The 19798-nt window shown below is 37.3% G+C and overlaps 1 protein-coding gene across 1 annotated transcript in view; it reads right to left on the bottom strand.

Moving 5' to 3' along the window:
- Positions 1-17417: 17417 nt before the first annotated feature.
- The window catches only part of dkk2 (dickkopf WNT signaling pathway inhibitor 2), a 66132-nt gene continuing 63751 nt past the window's right edge, over positions 17418-19798 (bottom strand). Inside the window, exon 4 of the mRNA XM_002940290.5 lies at positions 17418-18633. Within this exon, the coding sequence (XP_002940336.1) occupies positions 18383-18633 (251 nt within the window). The 3' untranslated portion in view covers positions 17418-18382. The remainder of the gene's footprint in view (positions 18634-19798) is intronic.

Genomic DNA, 19798 nt, shown 5'->3' with positions numbered 1-19798 from the left:
AATCCTATAGGATCAACTCTGGGGTACAGCAACCTCCCTATAGGTCACGATGATCATTTTTCACTGATAGTGCTACTTTTGTAAGTAATTGTTACTTGAAGTTCCTAAACCTGCAGCCTGACAGTCCCTTCTCAGCCTGTCAGTTATAGATTCTAATGCTAATGGACTTCTGCTGCACAATATGGAAGCCCCCTCATAGAGGAACATGGGGGATCAGATAGGTAATGTGAAAACATCTGGCAAATACTTAAATTACAAAATTACAAAGCTTATACAAAGACAATGTTATAATAGATGTAAAAGAGATGTGTCAGTATCTCTTTAAAGTTAAAAAGGCATCTTTTTGCTGCCTCTGGTAACTGGCCACTCACTGCTCACCTTACCTCATGTAGGATTGGCCCTGCCTACACCTCCAAAATATGTGCCAAATAGTTACTTGAAAACATTTCTGAAACCGCGTGCACAAATCATATTTGATGTGACAAGATTCTGTTCCAGTGAAACTGGATACGGTGACATTCATTGTACTGCAAGATATTTCATCTGTAAATATCCCATTTATAACCAAAATGCTGATAGTTCTGTCAAATTGGAAAGAAAGTTAAAAATATGTCATCACTCTGAGGAGAACAACAGAGCTCAGAAAGGATCTATGCATCTATTCATTTTCACTTTTGAACTGATGCAGAAATTTACAGCCGTGCTGTTGATTTCTCATTTCACAAAGGCAGAGTGAGATCCAGCATGTCTTCATTGCGTCCAATTCTAGAATTAATTGTTTTCGCAAAGAAGAGTTTAGAGAGGCTATTGTGAGAATAAAGCCTTGGGCTTAAAATAAGGTTAGCAATTATGTTATTAATGTAGCCCTATAAGATGTTTTTTCTAGATATATGGTGGAATTTTTATATAATCTTGTAACCTTAGCTGAAAATAATTTATTCATATACCAGACTGTACCAGCCTACATGTACAACAGCTCTATGGCAGTCAGTCAAAGCTTTATGCCTTAAAGGAGAAGGAAAGGCTAATAAATAAAGTCTCCCTATATTTCTCCCGTTTAGATGATCAGAAGCCTCATAGGAAAAAAATGCTGAGCTCTCTAAAGAAAATTCCCATAATGCCTCGCTCCTGCAGGAGAGGAGAGAACTGCATGTCTTTGGCACAGGACAACAAACAGACAAGAAATCCTGTATCTTTTGAAAGAGAACTCAGTGCAGCATTTCTGTACATACAGAACAGAGCATGTGCAGTGAATCAGAAAAAATAAGATGGGGGGCTACTGGGGCATCTTCAGGGGCACAGATCTTCACTGCTAAAGGGCTGGGGTGGGTTCAGAAGCCAAAAACATAATGTGCAACATTTCTAGCCTACTTCTTTAGTTACACTTTAAATATAAAGGTTGGACGGTGTTTTCATATTGTAGCTAAAAGGTGTGGTTCACCTTTACATTAACTTTTAGTAAGTTATAGAATGTCATATTCCTAACAACGTTTCAATTGGTCTTCATTATGTATTTTTTTTATAGTTTTCAACCTATTTGCTTTCCCATTCTACATTTTTTTCCATCTTTCAAATGGGGTCACAGCAAAACACTATTGCTCTCTGCGCTTAGAAATGTATTAATGTTGTAACTTTTATTACTTGTCTTATAGTAATAAAATTTCCTCAGAATATCAATGTCTACATCATTTTAAAAGTTAATTCAAAGGTAAACAACCACTTCAGGTTGAATAAATCACCTTTTTCACCATCCATCTTTGGCCATCTGCATTGTGAATCGATTTATTAGAGAATTTTCTGGTGTAAACAAATATTTTTCTCCTCTTTAATGCCTCTTGGTCTAACTTCACTTCTGTGAATTCCCGCTGTATTTGAATCTTGGCATTATCTGCCATTTCCCCTCATGCCCATGGCCATGCATCATACTCCATCAAGTTTGAAATGTGAGTTGTGGTCCTTACTGAGCTTAATATTCTCATCCGTGTAGGGGATCAAAGAACCTTCCCTCTGTCCTGCCTGTGACATCATTCTGCCCATTTACAGGCAGAAGAATAATCTGGTTGGCTGGAAGCCACAGACTGAGCTTTTTAACAGCTGCCCAGAGCACACTGAGCATGTGCATGTCACTGACACTTCTAACAAAATCTAAGATAGGGAGCTCCTGGGACAACTTTAAAGAACTGGATCATTACTGCTATAGGGGTGCTGAACCATTAGCCATTAGTTCAGTATGTTTTAGAAATAGAAGATATAGCATTTATAGCCATATTCATTTTAGGGTTTAGTTCTCCTTTAAGCATGATTCAGTTGGAAAATGTAAGGATATATACAGTTTTACGCTGAAATTCAAAAGATGGAATACGCTGAAAATGCTTCATTGCTTAATCCCTCTGTATTCTGGGAAATAGGATTGCACAGCTGTAAAAACTAAACAGTGACACTTGTCACTTAATTGTCTAGAATGTTTATTTAAAAAGATATTCTAGATCAACTGTTCCACAATTACAGTTTCTAATAATTTATTAACAATCATTTTTGCCAAACAGCAACACAAGAAATGACTTAAACATTGCGTTTATTCTTGTTATATGCTTGTTGTTATATGTTGTCATGTTCCTTGCATCATACTCCATCAAGTTTGGGTTACTATGATATTAAACATTATGCTGATGTAACTGTTAAAGGACATTAAGAAATGAAGTGGGACAGTAGCCTATTGGAGACAAACTATAAGGCACTGAGCCTTAGAATTGTTGCCTGCTCTCAGTTCTGACACCTGCACTGACGCATGATCTAATTGCAGCAAATACATACAAATTTGCAGGTGCTTTGGGGAGAAGGGAAATAGCAGGCAATGAAGTCATTACCATTAGTGGTAGTGTTACTGCATTTAGCATGGTAAATGTATAATGGCAGTTTTCTATTGTTTCCAAGCATTCCACTGACACCTCTGAGCTTTTAAAGTTATACATACAGCTAAAAGGAAAATGCTCTGTGCTCCACTTCTTTAAATGCCCAAAAGCCATTATATTATGCTCCCTGTTATACCACCATGCTAGTTTATATGAGCCACAGAGGCTCACATTTAGCCCATGATTAAGTGCCCCTAGGGCATGAAACGTGTAGGGTTTATGGAAATGTCTTATACTTTAATGAAGCTTTGAATAAAGTCTTTTTTTTCCCTATGGAGATCCTTGAGTGCCTGCATGCCCATGTAGATGTTGTCATTCCTTTAAGCACCCTATGCTAAGGGTCTGGAGCTGGTGCACCTGGATCACCACCTTTACATGGTATGTTACCCTTTATCAACAGACTTTATGCGCCCTTAATTTTCGGTTTCACATTATCTTGTATTCAGTAGGCGGGTTCAGTAGGCAGAGTCAGGTCAACCCTACTGCCTGTGCATTTAAAATGAGTGAAGGGTAGCAAAATTTTAATAATTTATATGGTTCACATAAAGTTTTGTTTAGTGCTATTCGTGTAGCGTGTCAAACCTTAGTACCTGATTAATTCTGTATATACAAAAGCAGTGTTGTAATGAAACGTGTTTTCGTTAATTGCTTTCTCTGCAATTTAAGCAGATCCAAATATAAGCCGAGATACCTAATTTTAACTAAGAAACCTGGAAAAATGTATTGACTCGAGTATAAGCCTAGGGTGGGAAATGCAGCAGCTACTGCTAAGTTTCAATAATCAAAATAAATACCAATGAAATTACATTAAATGAGGCATCAGTGGGGTATAAGTTTTAAATATTTATTTCAAAGAAAAACAGTAAACTAGCTCTGTAAGTGGAGAAGAGGGTCAACAAAAACAATATGGTAGCAACAATGATACCTTAAGAGTACTACCCCTTAGCTCAATCAGCAACCAAGCAACACTAAGGGGCACATTTACTAACCCACGAATCCGAATCCAAATTGGAAAAATTCCGATTGGAAAACAAACATTTTGCGACTTTTTCGTACTTTTTGCGATTTTTTCGGCGCCTTTACGACTTTTCGGAAATTGTCGCGACTTTTTCGTTACCAATACGATTTGCGCGAAAAAACGCGAGTTCTTCGTAGCCATTACGATGCGCTTGTATCTTGTCGCAACTTTTTCGTATTAAGCGCTCGTAAGCGGCGGGCGAAACTTTCAGACTTAGCATGATTTTGTAAGCCTCCCATAGGACTCAATGGCACCCTGCAGCTTCAACCTGGCCCAAGAAAAGTCACCATACTGAAGCTTGAATGAATCCGAATCTTTCGTACTCGGCGCGAAGGCTACGAAAAAGTAGCGACTTTTTGCGCAAGTAGTAACGCTATGAAAAAATCGCCAAATTTTGCGCAACATTCGGAATGGCAACGAAAAAGTCGCAACAATTTTCTGAAAAATCGGCAAATACCGATCATTACGAAAAAAACGCAATTGGACGCATTTGGCCCGTTCGTGGGTAAGTAAATGTGCCCCTAAGAGTTAAAATTCTTCAAAAATATGGTTTATATAAAATATAAAGTGCAATGATGAAGATGACTTTGGGAGTGGCCTAGGGCACTGGATGGTCTGGTTGCAGGAGGCCTAATTTGCACACAAAGGACAGAGGGCCTGATTCACTAAAGGGCGCTAAAAATTATCGCACGCTTTTTTGCGTTAAAAAACGCAAAATAATTTGCGCGCGTGCGAAAAATCGACATTTTCGCATGGGTTATTTATCGCACTAGTTTTACCGCATGCGTTAATTTCTGCGCTGAAAAGAATACGATCGCATGATTCACTATAACTTTTGCGAGCTAAATATCGCATTCGGCTATGCGAAAATGAACACCTACTACAGACAGGCGAAAAATTATACAAAAGTACAGTAAATGATTTTTTGCAATAAAATATGGACTTACAGTGTTATTTATTCAAGTATGTGTTTCCCCTAGAGTGACGCAGCTGCCAGTTTGCAGCGGAATGTTCATTTTTAATACAGTAATTTTCTGCAAGTATTGGCGTGTATGGCTAACATGGCGTGCGTTCATTTGCGCGACTATTTCTATTTGGCTACAAGTGATGAAATGCTTCGCCAGGCATGGATTCGCAGCAAATTTTTGGACGTTCGTTGAATTTTTTCACGGCGGATTTTTTCATGCGTTTCGCAAAACAATCCGCCAATGGCAAAACGCATGAAAAAATTCGCCACTCAAAAATTCACCGCACATACAAAAATTGATACAAGCGTCAAAAAATAATAGTCACAGCAACAATTTTTTTGCCCGCACAACGATTGCCGATAGTATACGCCATACACTCCTACCTGTGCCTGGATCTGTGGTGGATCTGCTACATGTGCCTGTTTGTGAAGCATTCTTTTCCCCCAGGGACCTTCAAACCCTGGAACCCCAGCAATCTTTGGGTAGGGGTCTCTTTGAGGAATATAACTAGCTATTGAATCCTTGATGGAAGGGTAAAAAAAAAAAATCTGCTATAGCATCAAATTCACTGTAATCAGACTCAGAAAAAATGTATTGTTGCTTCTATAAATCAAAAACATGCCTGGGTTTGCAAACACGTGACTTCAAGTCTCAAGACTTCAAGTCTCAAGAATCCAGCTCTATTCAACCTTGTCCTGTAGGATTTTCAGAGCCAAACCCGCGATGGATGCCTGCACTTTAAAAGTTAATCCCCACATTCACAAGCTTATATTAAGTTTACTGCCATACAAAACTTATGTGAAAGCAAACATACCAGGGTTTACAAAATCCTTAAATGCTTTATAATAAATGACAAAATGTGTACGTTATAACCAAACTACTCTTTATTTTGAAACGTGTGATTTATACAATAGTTTCCAAATCACCCAGGTGTTTCTGACTGAGACACCCAAGTGTTTTAGTTGTAAGGTTATTTCCAATGAATTCAATAACTCATAGCAGAAGGTAATGTAATCTGGTAAATCTCTTGCATTCCCTCGGTATATAGCAGTGTCACCACTGTAATTTGCATTGGAAATTTCAAAGTACGAATATATTTTGCAAATAGTCTGTTGGCTGAACTGAATGTCACACTTTCACCTGTTTTGAATGTGAAAATCATGCAGGTTCTACTTGTTACTATTCATTCTAATGTGACTACGTGTCTATGTATTTATTTTGTCAGTGTACTAGATTGTATAGACATTTTTGATTTATGATTCTTAAAAATCTATAGGATTTACACTACATTTTTTTTCCTTCATATTGTAGACTCAAATGTAAAAGAAAATTGGTTACAGATAAGTGTCAAAATAGGATGACTGGCTTGCATTGTTTCAGTGAGTGCAATGTGCGCAGAGAAGTAGCTGCATCTGATACCAATTTGTCCTTTTTCCTTCTGTGTCTTTTGCTCTAGATTGAAATAAACATATGGAACCTCTTGTCAAAAATAAGAATATTGTCATTTTTTGGAGGTGTACCGTGTAGATATAACTGAAAGAGAGCTTTTGAAGATAATCTGTTATAATACCAATTTTTGTTTACACAGGGCTACAAAGACAACTGTACCAAAGTCAGATTTGTGTGGTTGCTTTGCTTTGGTGTGCAGGTCACTTACTGGCATATTTTGTTAGTTTGCAATGCTGGTCGCTCTTTTATGTTGTTTAGTGACCACAGAATTTAGGCTACCTATAAGATAATATGAAATAACAATGCATAATAAATAACGATGCATGAATTAAGTGGTTAGGACTTACCAAAGAGTTGTTCCTTAAAGGAGAAGGAAAGGCTAATAAAGAGTTAATCTCAAGCTGCAGGAATACCTTCAGTTCTCTCAACAGTGCCCTTAAGTCTCCCCATATTTCTCCCGTTCAGATGATCAGAAGCCTCGTAGGAGAAAAAAACGCTGAGCTCTGTAAAGAAAGTTCCCATAATGCTTCACTCTTGCACCAAGAGCAAGACCGGTGCACATGCGCAGTTTGTAAAACTAGGAGGAAGTTTCCTGCTGATTGGCTCAGATCCACATTCTTAAGGGGGGGGGGACAGGAGAGGGGAGAGAGGAGAGAGCTGCGTGTCTCTGGCACAGGAAAACAAAGAGACAAGAAATCCTGTCTCTTTCGCTTATAGCTGTATTTACATAGACCTTTCAGATAAAGCTTACTTAGTTTTTACCTTTCCTTCTCCTTTAATAAAGATAACTAACATGAACTCTATGGCCATACAGTATAAATAAACTGTTAAAACACATCTTACCAATTGTTACGTATCATCCGTTGCCATTAACTAGGTGTCTCAGGTTACACAGGTCAAATGGCAATCACTGAGATTAGAGGCTTCACACTTGTAAAAGTCAAAAGGGGTCATTTGCTTACAGATCCGAAGTGTGCAAGTTGCAAGTTCAGACGCAATGTCTGTGTTTTTTTTTTACCCACAATGCATTGGTTTCCCCATAATTCCAGTATCCTTGTGGCCTTAAGGTATTGATGCATTTGATTGTGCTCAGCAGTTGTGCGGAGAGTATTCTAATTCTGATTGGCGTCACTTCTGGCATCAAAATGACATCTGTACTTAATTCTTTAGTTGCACATTTGGTGTGGCTATTGATGCAGGCAACTGGGAACGGCATCAGAACAGCTGGACACTCAGTGTGATATGCAAGGTGAGGCTTTAGACACATTTTTTGAGACACTTCTGTGGTTTTTTTGCATGACCACAACTGCAATTGCAGGTCATAAATCTGTTCTGAGGATCAGCCCATTCACAAAACTTTTTACATGGAATATCTTTGGCTGAGATGATTATCTTTGAAGTTAAAACAGGTCACAGGTCATTTTTTTACTTCTCTAAAGTAAGAAATAAGGCAGACCAAATGTAGATTCTACACGTCCTCCCTTAGTTAACCCCCTAGTTATACCAACTGTACTGAATTTGAGGAACAGTTTAAAACCACAGTCTGCTAAATTAAAATTTGGTGTGATATCTACCTTATTATGGAATAAGAAGATGTGCACCACCTTCTCAAATGTATTTTAATCCTGCAGGAAACTACTAACAGAATATTCTGAAGAGTAATCTACATAAGCAAAAAAAGCTTTAAAATGTACTGTTTTAAACTGCTTCATATAGTACAGGTATAGGACCCATTATCCAGAATGCTCGGGACTAAGGGTATTCTGGATAAGGGTTCTTTCCATAATTTGGATCTTCATACCTTAAGTCTACTAAAAAAATTAATAAAACATTAATTAAACTCAATAGGATTATTTTTCATCCAGTAGGGATTAATTACCGTATTTTTCGCCCTATAAGACGCTCCGGAATATAAGACGCACCCAATTTTAAAGGAGAAAAATCTAGAAAAAAAAGATTCTGAACCAAATACTGTAGTAAAATATTTTATATCAACTGTATAAAGTTAATTGGAGTTATAAACTCAGGGAGTTAAACACTAAGGGAGTTAAAAACAAGGTAAAACAAGGTATTTACTACAAGTCCTTACACCTATTTTTGTTTAACTGTTCTTGTAACTGGGAGTATGAGTGGTAGCAACATTGAAGGTCTGACACAGTGCACAGCCTGCCACATGTATGCAGTTGTGGAACAACAGTTCCAAAGTGCATACCTCTCTTGTGGATGTGAGCGAATTGCCACTTTAGAGGCTCGCGTTAGAGCACTAGAGGAACACGTTGCAACACTGCGTTCAATCAACAATCTTGAGAGGGGTCTCTTGCTAACTGAACAAGAACTAGTGGGGTCAGATAGTAGGGGGGGAGGGGAGCAGCAAAAGGATGATAGGGCAGTAAGCTGGGTGACAGTTAGAAAATCTAGTGTGGGGAAAAGGAAAAGGGAGGCTGCTCCAGGGTTTGCGCATCCCAACAGATTTGCCAGATTGTGTGAAGAAGATGGGAGTGTGAACTCTGGATTGGCGGTTCTAGGTGAGGCTGATCTCTCTAACAGCCGGGAGACCAGTTTCTCTAGTAGTGGTGGGGAGGAGAGCAGTGGACAGGGTAATCTGTCAAGTGGATCGCTTCAACCGGACAGTTTGCTGTCTTCCTGGTGCCAGGGTTCAGCATGTGGTTGATCGGGTTGACACATTATTGGGAGGGGCTGGGCATGACCCGGCTGTCTTGGTACATATCAGTACTAACGACAAAATGAACGGTAGGTGGGCGACTTTAAAGAGTGAGTTCAGGGATCTAGGCTCTAAGATTAGGCAAAGGTCCTCCAATGTCATTTTTTCGGAAATTTTGCCGGTGCCACATGCAAGTTTAGGGAGACAGCGGGAGCTTAGGGAGCTAAATGAGTGGCTAAAGTCTTGGTGTAGGAAGGAAGGGTTTGGGTTCCTAGAGCACTGGGCTGACTTTTCCTTGGGGTACAATCTATACAGTCGTGACGGATTGCACCTCAATGGAAGGGGGTCTGCTGTGCTAGGGGAAAGAATGGTTAAGAGGTTGGAGGAGTGTTTAAACTAGACAAGGGGGGGGGTGGGTGAGCTAGAATTCTATGGGAAAATTAGTGTAGACGGGGTAGGGGGACTAGCAAAGGGTTGTGGGGGAGGAGTGAGGGGGGCATATAGTTTATCAGATAAGGAGCTTCCGTTACAAGGAAAGCAGTCTCATAATTGCCTTAGCTCTAATTCTCCTTTAGCTAATGTAAACATCAGAGGGAGAAGTAATAATCTCCGCTGCATGCTGGCTAATGCGCGTAGCTTGTCGGGTAAATTAGGGGAGCTGCAAGCTATTGCATATATTGAAAATTATGATTTAATAGGTATCACTGAGACCTGGTGGGATGATAAATGCGACTGGGCTGCGAATTTAAATGGTTATACACTTTTTAGGAGGGACAGAGTGATTAAAAAGGGTGGAGGGGTTTGTCTTTATGTAAAGTCAGATTTAAAGCCATGTAATAAAGACATTACCAATGAAAGCGTCGAATCTCTTTGGGTAGAAATTTCAGTAGGGCTGAAGGTCACAAAGAAAATGATCATTGGTGTATGCTATAAACCCCCCGGTATAGATGAGGGGGATGAGGCCCAGCTATTGTTGCAAATGGAGGAGGCTTCAAAACTGGGTCAAGTTGTTATTATGGGGGACTTAATAATAATAATGAACTCATCTCTAACATTTGTGTGGGTGAGCATTTGGGGAACAGTGATCATAACATGGTCTCCTTTGAGATAATGCTGCAGAGACAGCTCTATAAGGGAGTAACTAAAACGCTCAATTTTAGACGTGCAGACTTTGCCAGTATAAGGGCATCTCTGCAATGTGTCAACTGGGAAAGGCTTTTCATGGGGTTAGACACAGAAGGAAAATGGAACATCTTTAAAACATTGCTTTGCAGGTATACACAACAGTATATCCCCCTTGTAAGCAAGGAGAGGCATCGCAAAGCAAAACCTTTGTGGCTGAATAAAAGTGTTATTGTCGAGGTTGGTAAGAAAAAACATGCTTTTAGGGCATTCAAGTTAGCTGGGACAGCAGAAATTTTCATCAGGTACAAGGAAGCAAATAAAGCATGCAAAAAAGCTATCAAGCAAGCTAAAATAGAAATGGAAAGGGATATTGCTGCTAGGAGTAAAAAGAATCCTAAATTATTTTTTAATTATGTGAATAGTAAAAAAATGAAGCAAGAAGGGGTGGGAACTTTATTATCACGGGGGGGTAAGTTGGTTGATGAGAACGGGGAAAAAGCTGAAATTTTGAACTCTTATTTTTCATCTGTCTATACATCTGAGGAGCCAGATAATGAAGGCTTCCCTTGTAATATGCCCAGTTCTAGTAATTTAGCTACTGACGCATGGGTCACTCGGGAGGAAATTCAAAAGAGACTTGAACATGTAAAGGTAAACAAAGGTCCAGGGCCGGATGGGATTCATCCCAGGGTATTAAATGAGCTGAGCGCTGTGATTGCCAAACCTCTTCACTTAATTTTTCAGGATTCATTGAGGTCTGGCATGGTGCCGAGAGACTGGCGGATTGCTAATGTGGTGCCGTTATTTAAAAAGGGATCCCGTTCTCAGCCTGAAAACTATAGGCCTGTTAGTCTGACATCAGTAGTAGGAAAACTTTTGGAAGGGGTAATAAGGGATAGGATAGTTGAATACATTGCAGTTCACAATACTATTAGTTTGTGCCAGCATGGTTTTATGCGTAACAGATCTTGCCAGACTAATTTAGTCGCCTTTTATGAGGAGGTGAGCAGGAACCTTGATGCTGCAATGGCAGTTGATGTCATCTACTTGGACTTTTCTAAAGCGTTTGATACAGTACCTCACAGAAGGTTAATGATCAAATTGAGGAATATTGGGCTAGAACATAATATTTGTAATTGGATAGAGAACTGGCTGAAGGATAGAGTACAAAGAGTGGTGGTAAATGGAACATTTTCTAATTGGACCAGTGTGGTTAGTGGAGTACCGCAGGGGTCAGTCCTTGGTCCTTTGCTTTTTAACTTGTTTATTAATGACCTGGAGGTGGGCATAGAGTGTACTGTTTCTATTTTTGCTGATGACACAAAATTGTGCAAAACTATAATCAATTTAAAAAAATTGAATTATTTGATTAAAATGGAGTCTATGGGAGACAGGCTTTCCGTAATTCGGAGCTTTCTGGATATCAGGTTTCCAGATAACGGATCCCATACCTTTACTTCATAATACAATATATTTGTATATTTTCTTCTTAATATAAATGAAAATGTTCTAAAGAACATAATGAGTTCTGAATAATCAAACCCCTACCTCCCCTATAGGTGAAGCCTTTGCAATTAGAAACAACTTGTTATACAGAAGACACAAAAAAGACCCTGTTTAAAAAAGAAAAAACTAAACACCATGGTGTATGCACAGGAAATAAATAAATGGTATACCAATTCAGATTGAAATCATTTTCATGTCTGTGTGTGTTAATACTTCTTTAAAATCCATTATTCTTTTCTGCAACCAATCCAAGCTGTTAATGAGCTGTAATTTAGCAAATGCTGGCTTAAGATCAAATCCATAAAACCAGCAGAATGACAAATGTTGTAGGTTAGGCTTTGCTTTATATTTTTATATCTATATTTTACCTGTACAATTTGTTTCTTTACTTTGTTTTCATTCATGGGAGTTACTGGAAAATATAATAAGCACATGCTTATATATACATATATATATATTAATCCAGACCATTTTATACATAAAAATAGCTCTTGAAAGTATAGTAATAATGATTTGGAATAAAACTGTCTGCTGGATCCTTGGTGTTTTCATCCCATCTGAGTGCATTCTTGGCAGAGACATTTAGTTAAGTTATAAAATTTTATGCAAAGTAGAAAGGGTAAAATCCCTGAAAGTGCCTGCCGTAGCTTAAATTAATATTGCTGTCAATATGAAAAACAGTATGCACTGCTGAGCATTTACTGATATCCCTTGCCCATTAAAATATGTCTGGTTCTTTATAGACAAGAGTAAATACCTGCAGATGTATACAGGCAAATCTTGATTTTACATTACATTTTACAGTTTATACTTTTTATGTTCCCAATATTTTCCATTTTTTCCCAATACAATTTTGCTATGTTTTGTATAATATGCATGCATGTATTTTTATAAAAAATTGACATATTGTGATACAAGTATGGGACCTGTTATCCAGAATGTGTGGGACCATGGGTTTCCAGATAAGGCGTCTTTCTGTTATATGGATCTCCATAACTTAAATCTACTGAAAGATCATTTTAACATTAATCAAACCCAATAGGACTGTTCTGCCCCCAATAAGGATTATTTATATCTTAGTTGGGATCAAGTACAAGGAACTGTTTTATTATTACAGAGAAAAAGGGAATCATATTTAAAAATCTGAATTATTTGATTAAAATGGAGTCTATGGGAGATGAAGCTTTCTGGATAAATGGTTTTCCAAATAACGAATCTCATACCTTTCCCTACTTGATAAAGTATTGCCTGTAAGCCAGATTGGTTCCTCAGCTGACTGCAGTGGCAGTTGCAGTCACTGATAAAATGAGTAACTGTGTTTCCACATTGCAGGCAGAATTGGATTTCCTTGGTACACAAAAAAATTGTCAAATGTGAAGTTGCTGCATACTGGATATTCAAAATAAAGGTATGAATGTTGGGAACCTGGGGGAGTTTTCCGGATAAGTGATCTTTCCATAATTTGGACCACCATACATTAAAAATTATTTTAAACATTAAATAAACCCAATAGGATTGTTTTTACACTGATATAGATTTATGCAGCTTAGTTACCATGAAGGATAAGGTACTGTTTTATTATTACGGAGTCATTAGTTGCTTAAAATGGAGAGCTGGACTTCCCATAAGTCTAAGCTTTCTGGATGAGTTTTCAGGCAGGTATCCCTACTTGTTCTGTATGTATTTATATTAATTTTAAATTCAAGGAGGAAAGTCAATGAAAGACATTATTTATATATGTAAGCTATAAAATAATGATTAACATATGCCCCAAGTGCTGCTCTGTGCTCTTTAGTTTGGCTGCAATTTTTCAAAGTCTGGAATTATAGCAAGACAGATAAAACACATACCCATTATTTGCAGTTTGCTCTTTAACCCTGTAATAATCCTTCACAAAATGAAGTGGAGAGGTGCAAAATTTAGTACTGTATGTAGCACCTGCTGATGCTGCATACTGTATATATGTATGAAGAAAGTGAGTTGGACTTGGGCCTGCCCCAGAATGGCACATATGGAAGAAGTGGCAGAGGACAACCCTACTTAATGCCTTTTGACTTATAGTGCTAAATGATGGGATTATTTTACTAATAACCTAGAGCTGTAGCTCCATCTTCCCTAATGTTAACCTGCCCCTGACTAAAATTGTATTTTGGTAAATCCGTTATAAAATAAGTTATCATTAGAAACTGGAAAAACATGCAGTGATGTCAGATCTGTTATAACTACCATAAACGTTGACCTGTAAAACACTGGTTCAAAGCCAGTCATAACTGTGGGACTGGAAATCATTCTGATGAGGTGATGTAAAAAAAAAGTTTGTAGCAAAGGGAATCTGGTGGTCTTGGAAAGATTCCCAGAGCCATAAAGTTTAAAGCACAGCACTCCCTCATCTTGGGTCCAACTGGCAGTCTGTATGTTGTCAAATGGCCTTAAATAAAGAAAAAAAACATAGGGCCATTAAAATGATGTCCACCCAGTAGGTGGTAGTCTCTCCAACTGAAGTGGATCAATCAGTGTTTTAGTCTTTCTGCATTGCATGGAAATGAAAAGTTCCCAGCTTGTTGTCTAACTGAATGACTATCTTTATTCGAAGAAATACAAAGAATTAAAGATTCCTTCAGTTTGTTGTAGATTGAGTTTCTTTGTGCAACTTTTTTGAGAAAGTGTGGGCTACATGGTCGGTGAATTACTACAAATAATAAATTATGAATGACAAGTATTTAGAGACACTTTCTGCTGCCTTTCACTGTAATGTAATAGGTAAATAATTTACATTTATAAGCAATGTATGAATTTGGTGGCATGGTTATTTGCAGGTTTGATTGCTGCTGATAATTCTTGGGTTGTCTCTTTGTGTTCAAGGGAATTTCAGTAATTTTACTGAAATTCTTTTTTTCTGCATGGGGGTGAAAATGTAGATTGGAAGCTTTATAAGACAGGAACTCATTCTTCAAAACAAATAATTTTATGTCAGGTTTTCCAAGGGGCCCAGATTTTGTCTAAGAATTTTACCTGCCCAAGACTTTTTTTTAGGGATTAGCAGTGAGCTGTTGTTTGTTAATTGAGTGCTTGTGGCAGCCATCTTGGTGTATGGTTCACACCTGGGGAGGAGAGCTACCTTTGAGTTAACTTTTAGTATGATGTAGAAAGTGCTATTCTGAGACAATTTGCAATTGGTCTTCATTTTTTTATTATTCATTTTTAATTATTTTACTTTTTGTTCTGCAACTCCCCAGTTTGGAATTTTAGCAGTATCTGGTTGCTAGGGTCCACTTTACCTTAGTAACCAGGGACTGGTTTGAGAGAGTGACTGATATATGAATAGTATAGGGGCTGAATAGAAAGATAAGTAATACAAAGTAACAATAACAATAAAATTGTAGCCTCACAGAGCAATAGTCTTTTTGGCTGCTGGTATCAATGACCCATTTAAAAGCTGGAAAGAGGCAGAAGGAGAAGGCAAATCATTTTAAAAATTATAGAAGATAAAAAATGAAGACCAATTGAAAAGTTGCTTAGATGTCCATTATATAACATATTAAAAGTTAACTTAGAGGTGGACTACCCCTTTAATATTGTTCTTCCTGAACATCTCACTTTCCCTGCCCTTTCATTATGCATATTAATAATTATTGCATACTAGAGGAAATAATTTGACTGCATAACACAAATCCTATAGACTACTCTTATATTGGTGAACTACTATATTTGGATCCATAGGCTAAGAATCCATGCTTTACAGTGATAAATATACTTAAAATGAGCTTCATTGTCTTAAGCCAATGTTGAAGGGGCACTAAAGGCCAATTTGTTTTACCTTATTTAATTTTTTTTGGCAAAATGGAACATTATTCTAATGCTACATCTTTTTTGTTTTTTAGCTGTAAGGGTTCAAACTTTCTTTTTGTTCTAGGCACTGCCAATCCACTACTGGACATTCATACATGCTGACCAATCATAATTCTTCCTTTGAGAATCTAGCTCTGCTATTGAATTTGAGTTCCTTACTCTTAACTCAATTCTGTAATGTTTTTGTGTGAATGCACAAGCACACGGTGTGTCTTCTCCACCTTTAAGAACCTTTGAAGAACACACAGTTCCAGAGATAGGAATGCCATGTTAAGATAGATTAAGAGCAGAAATTTTTACATCTAATAGCAAAGATTTTCCTGTATATATCACATTTTGCCTATATGTTTTGTCAATTTTTTCTCTTTCCCTGTCAAATTGGATCTGTATAATCATCAGTTCACAGGAATAATAATAGTTCTGCACAAATTCCTTTTATGTATAATATGCTGTGGAAGAGAACAATATGGGCCAGGCCATCTCACCTTTATATAAAACTGCTGGTTCTGTTGTGTTCATTTTTCTCATTGAGATTTGGTCAGGTTTATTATCTTAGTTACCCATGCCCGGGGGCACGGGATGCTGCCTCCCTCTAGACCCTCTGCGTGGTGGAGTTTTTTGCATGGACGGAGGCTGGTGCACTCTGCACTAGAAAAGCTGAAATTCCGATTTAAAAGTCAAAATTTCTGCTATTAAAGTTACCAGGAGCAGATTATTGCTGCCCCCGGTAACTTCAGGGTTTCTCAACTCACCTCATGGCAGCTGCGGCCCTGCCCATGCCTGATTTTTAATAAAAGGAGGAGTAACTATGCTTACCCTGCGGTCAGCTGACTATACAGGTTTGGGATCCATTATCCAGAAACCCATTATCGAGAAAGCTCTAAATTACAAGAAGCCATCTCCAATAGACACCATTTGAATTAATAAAACACTATTTGTACCTAATCCAAACTAAGTTCCATGAATCCATATTGGTGGCAAAACAATCCTATTGGCTTTATTTAATGTTTAAATAATATTTTATACAATTTAATAATAATTCAATTTTTTAGTAGAAATGGATATCCAAATTACGAAAAGATCCCTTATCTGAGAAACCCCTGGTCCCGAGCATTCTGAATAATATGTCCCATACATACGTGTAACCAGGTAACCAGTTTATAATTCAAATACTTAAATGACACTTATTACAAAGCTTTCTTTGTACTGCACCACATCTATTTGACAAGAAAAATGCATTTCTGGGTTTTAGTAATCCTTTGAAACATAAGATAAATTAACACACTGGCTCAGGATAAAATGAAAAAACAGCAGCACTCTGGAAATGTTGTAGAAAAAAGTGACTTTACTCAAGTGCACATAGCTATGTGCACTTGAGTAAAGTCACTTTTTTCTACAACATTTCCGGAGTGCTGCTGTTTTTTCATTTTATCTTGGATATTGTTTTACCCTGGCTGAGGGTTCAGCTTGCACCTGGGGCTACAACTAGCCGGTTTGTCCATTGTGTAGCACACCTTAATCAATTTGTTAACACACTGGCTCATTCCCTAGCTATGTCAAATTGTTGGTTTCCTACTAAAATGTGTATTAATATATTTTCATACCCAATAGCTTATTTTTTTACTATTTATGTGTAACAAAGGATTAACATGTTAAATTATTTGTTTTGTTTTGCTGGTTCTAGCTTGATGAATCAGATTAGGGTATTTAATTTTTAGTGCTCATGTCTCACAAGCTGTATGACAATACCTCAGGAATGTAATATGTTTGTTGATAGAACGAGAGATGCACTTACCGATAGGTTATTTCAACCTTTAGTAATTAGATCCCATATTGTCTTGGGACGATATAGTTCTTTAATATAACATGTACAGCTCTCATGTCTGTCACTGCTCATCAAAGGCATTTCAGTGCAGAGTGAAAAGGCATTTTATTATTTATTACAAATATGAATTAGATTTATTGTAAAACTAGGACAAAAACATATAACAAACATGAAATGTTAAGCGTGGTAGCTTTGTTTTTTTTTCTGTTTAATGGTATGAAGTATTGTATACTGTATAGGGAAAGCGGGGATAGATACAGAGTCCTTCTCCTCTCCATAAATCTGTATTACATGATTTTATTGATTCTGACTGATATATTATTATGTTGTAACTATGGTATAATATTCTGCACATTAGAGCCTTGATTTTACATTTCTAAGGGGACAAAGGGAAATACATAGTAAATTAAGGGGAAAAACAAAATTAAAGAAAAATTAAATGGGTTTTATGTTACTTTAGCCTATAAATAAAGTGTATAGTGCAGGAAAACTTTAAATCCAGGAATGTAAAATCAAGGTACATTGTGTTCTATTTCTAAGGTTTGTTTACGGTGTGCTTTTCCAGTCACTCGTCTCATCTGGCAATTGGTTGTACCTTGCTCAATATGCTCCACCCATTTACAAGATATTATTGTTTCACACATTCACATGCATCAGAGCTTTTAAGAAAAAGCAAGCTCTAATTTGAGGCATACTGTACACTTCATCCCCCACAACCATGAATAGTGTACCTGTGTTGGTAGTATTAGAATAGGTATGACATGTGTGTGTGCTTTTCAAGCATTTAGAAAAATGTTCATGATTATTCCTACATTATTTAAGCTCATACATTTTTGCAAAATCAGTGGGCATGCACTGTTAAAATATTAAATGTCATTTTTTTTTAAAGAATAGTCTGTCTCATGAATGTTTTATTTACACATACAAGCCCTAAATGCTCCAGTTCAAACATATTGACTTTTCAGTTCAGTGTTTATCTTCAGTACCAATGTCCTTTTGGGCCACCCTTATATGTACCAATTCTGCAACCTTCTAGTCTTGTCATAGCAACAGTTTCTGAGTAAGCTGTCATATTTTCTGGCAAATGTGAAGTCTTGACTTTGAAGAGTAGGTGGCATCTTTCCATACTTTGCAAGATAACCCTTTTGCACAGTCACATCTTTGAAAAATCTCCAGGCCATGAGATCCTTTCTTTCGCAGTTTGGTGCATACTTCTCCTTGGTGCAAAACTGGTTTACAAATTTTTGTCCAGAAGTGTCGAGCACAGCAGTGACCCTCAATGCAGTCAGTTGATCGAAGACAAGGGTCTCCTTCATGTCCTAGAAGATGTATAGAAAAGTCTGGTCAACAATATGAGACCACAAGTTTCCAAAAAATGGTTGTTAAACTATAGTTATGATTGGTTGCTGGCTAATTTACTTGTTTACAAATGTTATTTTATACAACACACATTACTGATGAAGGGGCGCAACTTTATGTGAAAGTTATACATATTCTTCATGGTATTACTTCATTATTAACACAAAGTACAGCAAGGTGCGTTCCATAGATATGCTGTAGGCAATAGCACATATAACAGTCAAAATAATTGCCAATATGGTGTAAGGAAACAAATACTCTTTCTATCCTTCTCCTTTTCTTAACTTCACACATGCACCCATATATTTACACACACCAAGCCATGTGGCCAGTGCATTGTTTACAGTAGAGAAGTTAATTTGCAAGCCACAGCTTATTCAGAATAATTTTACAGAGCTATCGTTGAAAAACTGCTGTCCAGGGTGCTGTACAGAAGTCTTTACTTATTGCACACAAATACTCTACAACAATCTGGTACTTTCTATAGAATATTGAGCAACATTATGGCCAGGTTATGTTTGCATATGTGTATTTAATCCCCCCCCAAGTTCAAATTTAAATGCTGCTTAATGTACCCTATATTTAATTTCATGGACGGTGTAATTCAGCTGGTGTTGTACTACTGATTAAAAATATAAGACAAACTATTCAGCATTACTTGTGCACCTCATTATTTTTATCTTTGGGATGCTTTGGGAGCTGCTACCATTTATTGTTGTAGGTGAGCTACTTTCACCCCTTAAAAGTCACAAGGGAAACTGCATAAAATCACACTCAACTAACTAAATAAATTAAAATGCATTTTTCTTTTAATATCCCACAGGTGGATAAGAGGAAAGGGTTTTCCAGAGACTTCCAAACTGGAGTATTTTTAATAGTGTTTTATTTATTGAATTTACATAACAAAGTAAAGGAAGTTTCACACCTTAAATGTCAATAGGCAATTGTCCTTTAAACAGAAGAAATGGCAGGAGTAAACAGAAGAGAAAAAGAGACTATGAATTTGTCCGGGCAACCTCTTTTTTTTGTTAACAAGAAGGGCATCCTTTATTAACCTTTTCCGGTATGCCAGAGAAAGTGAGGTAGGTAATCTCTAGGAAAGTTCTAATAGTGTATACAAGTATC

Source organism: Xenopus tropicalis, chromosome 1 (assembly GCF_000004195.4).
Source record: "Xenopus tropicalis strain Nigerian chromosome 1, UCB_Xtro_10.0, whole genome shotgun sequence".
NCBI lineage: Eukaryota > Metazoa > Chordata > Amphibia > Anura > Pipidae > Xenopus > Xenopus tropicalis.
The sequence above is the reverse complement of the archived record's forward strand: the minus strand, read 5'-3'. Positions and strand labels throughout refer to the sequence as shown.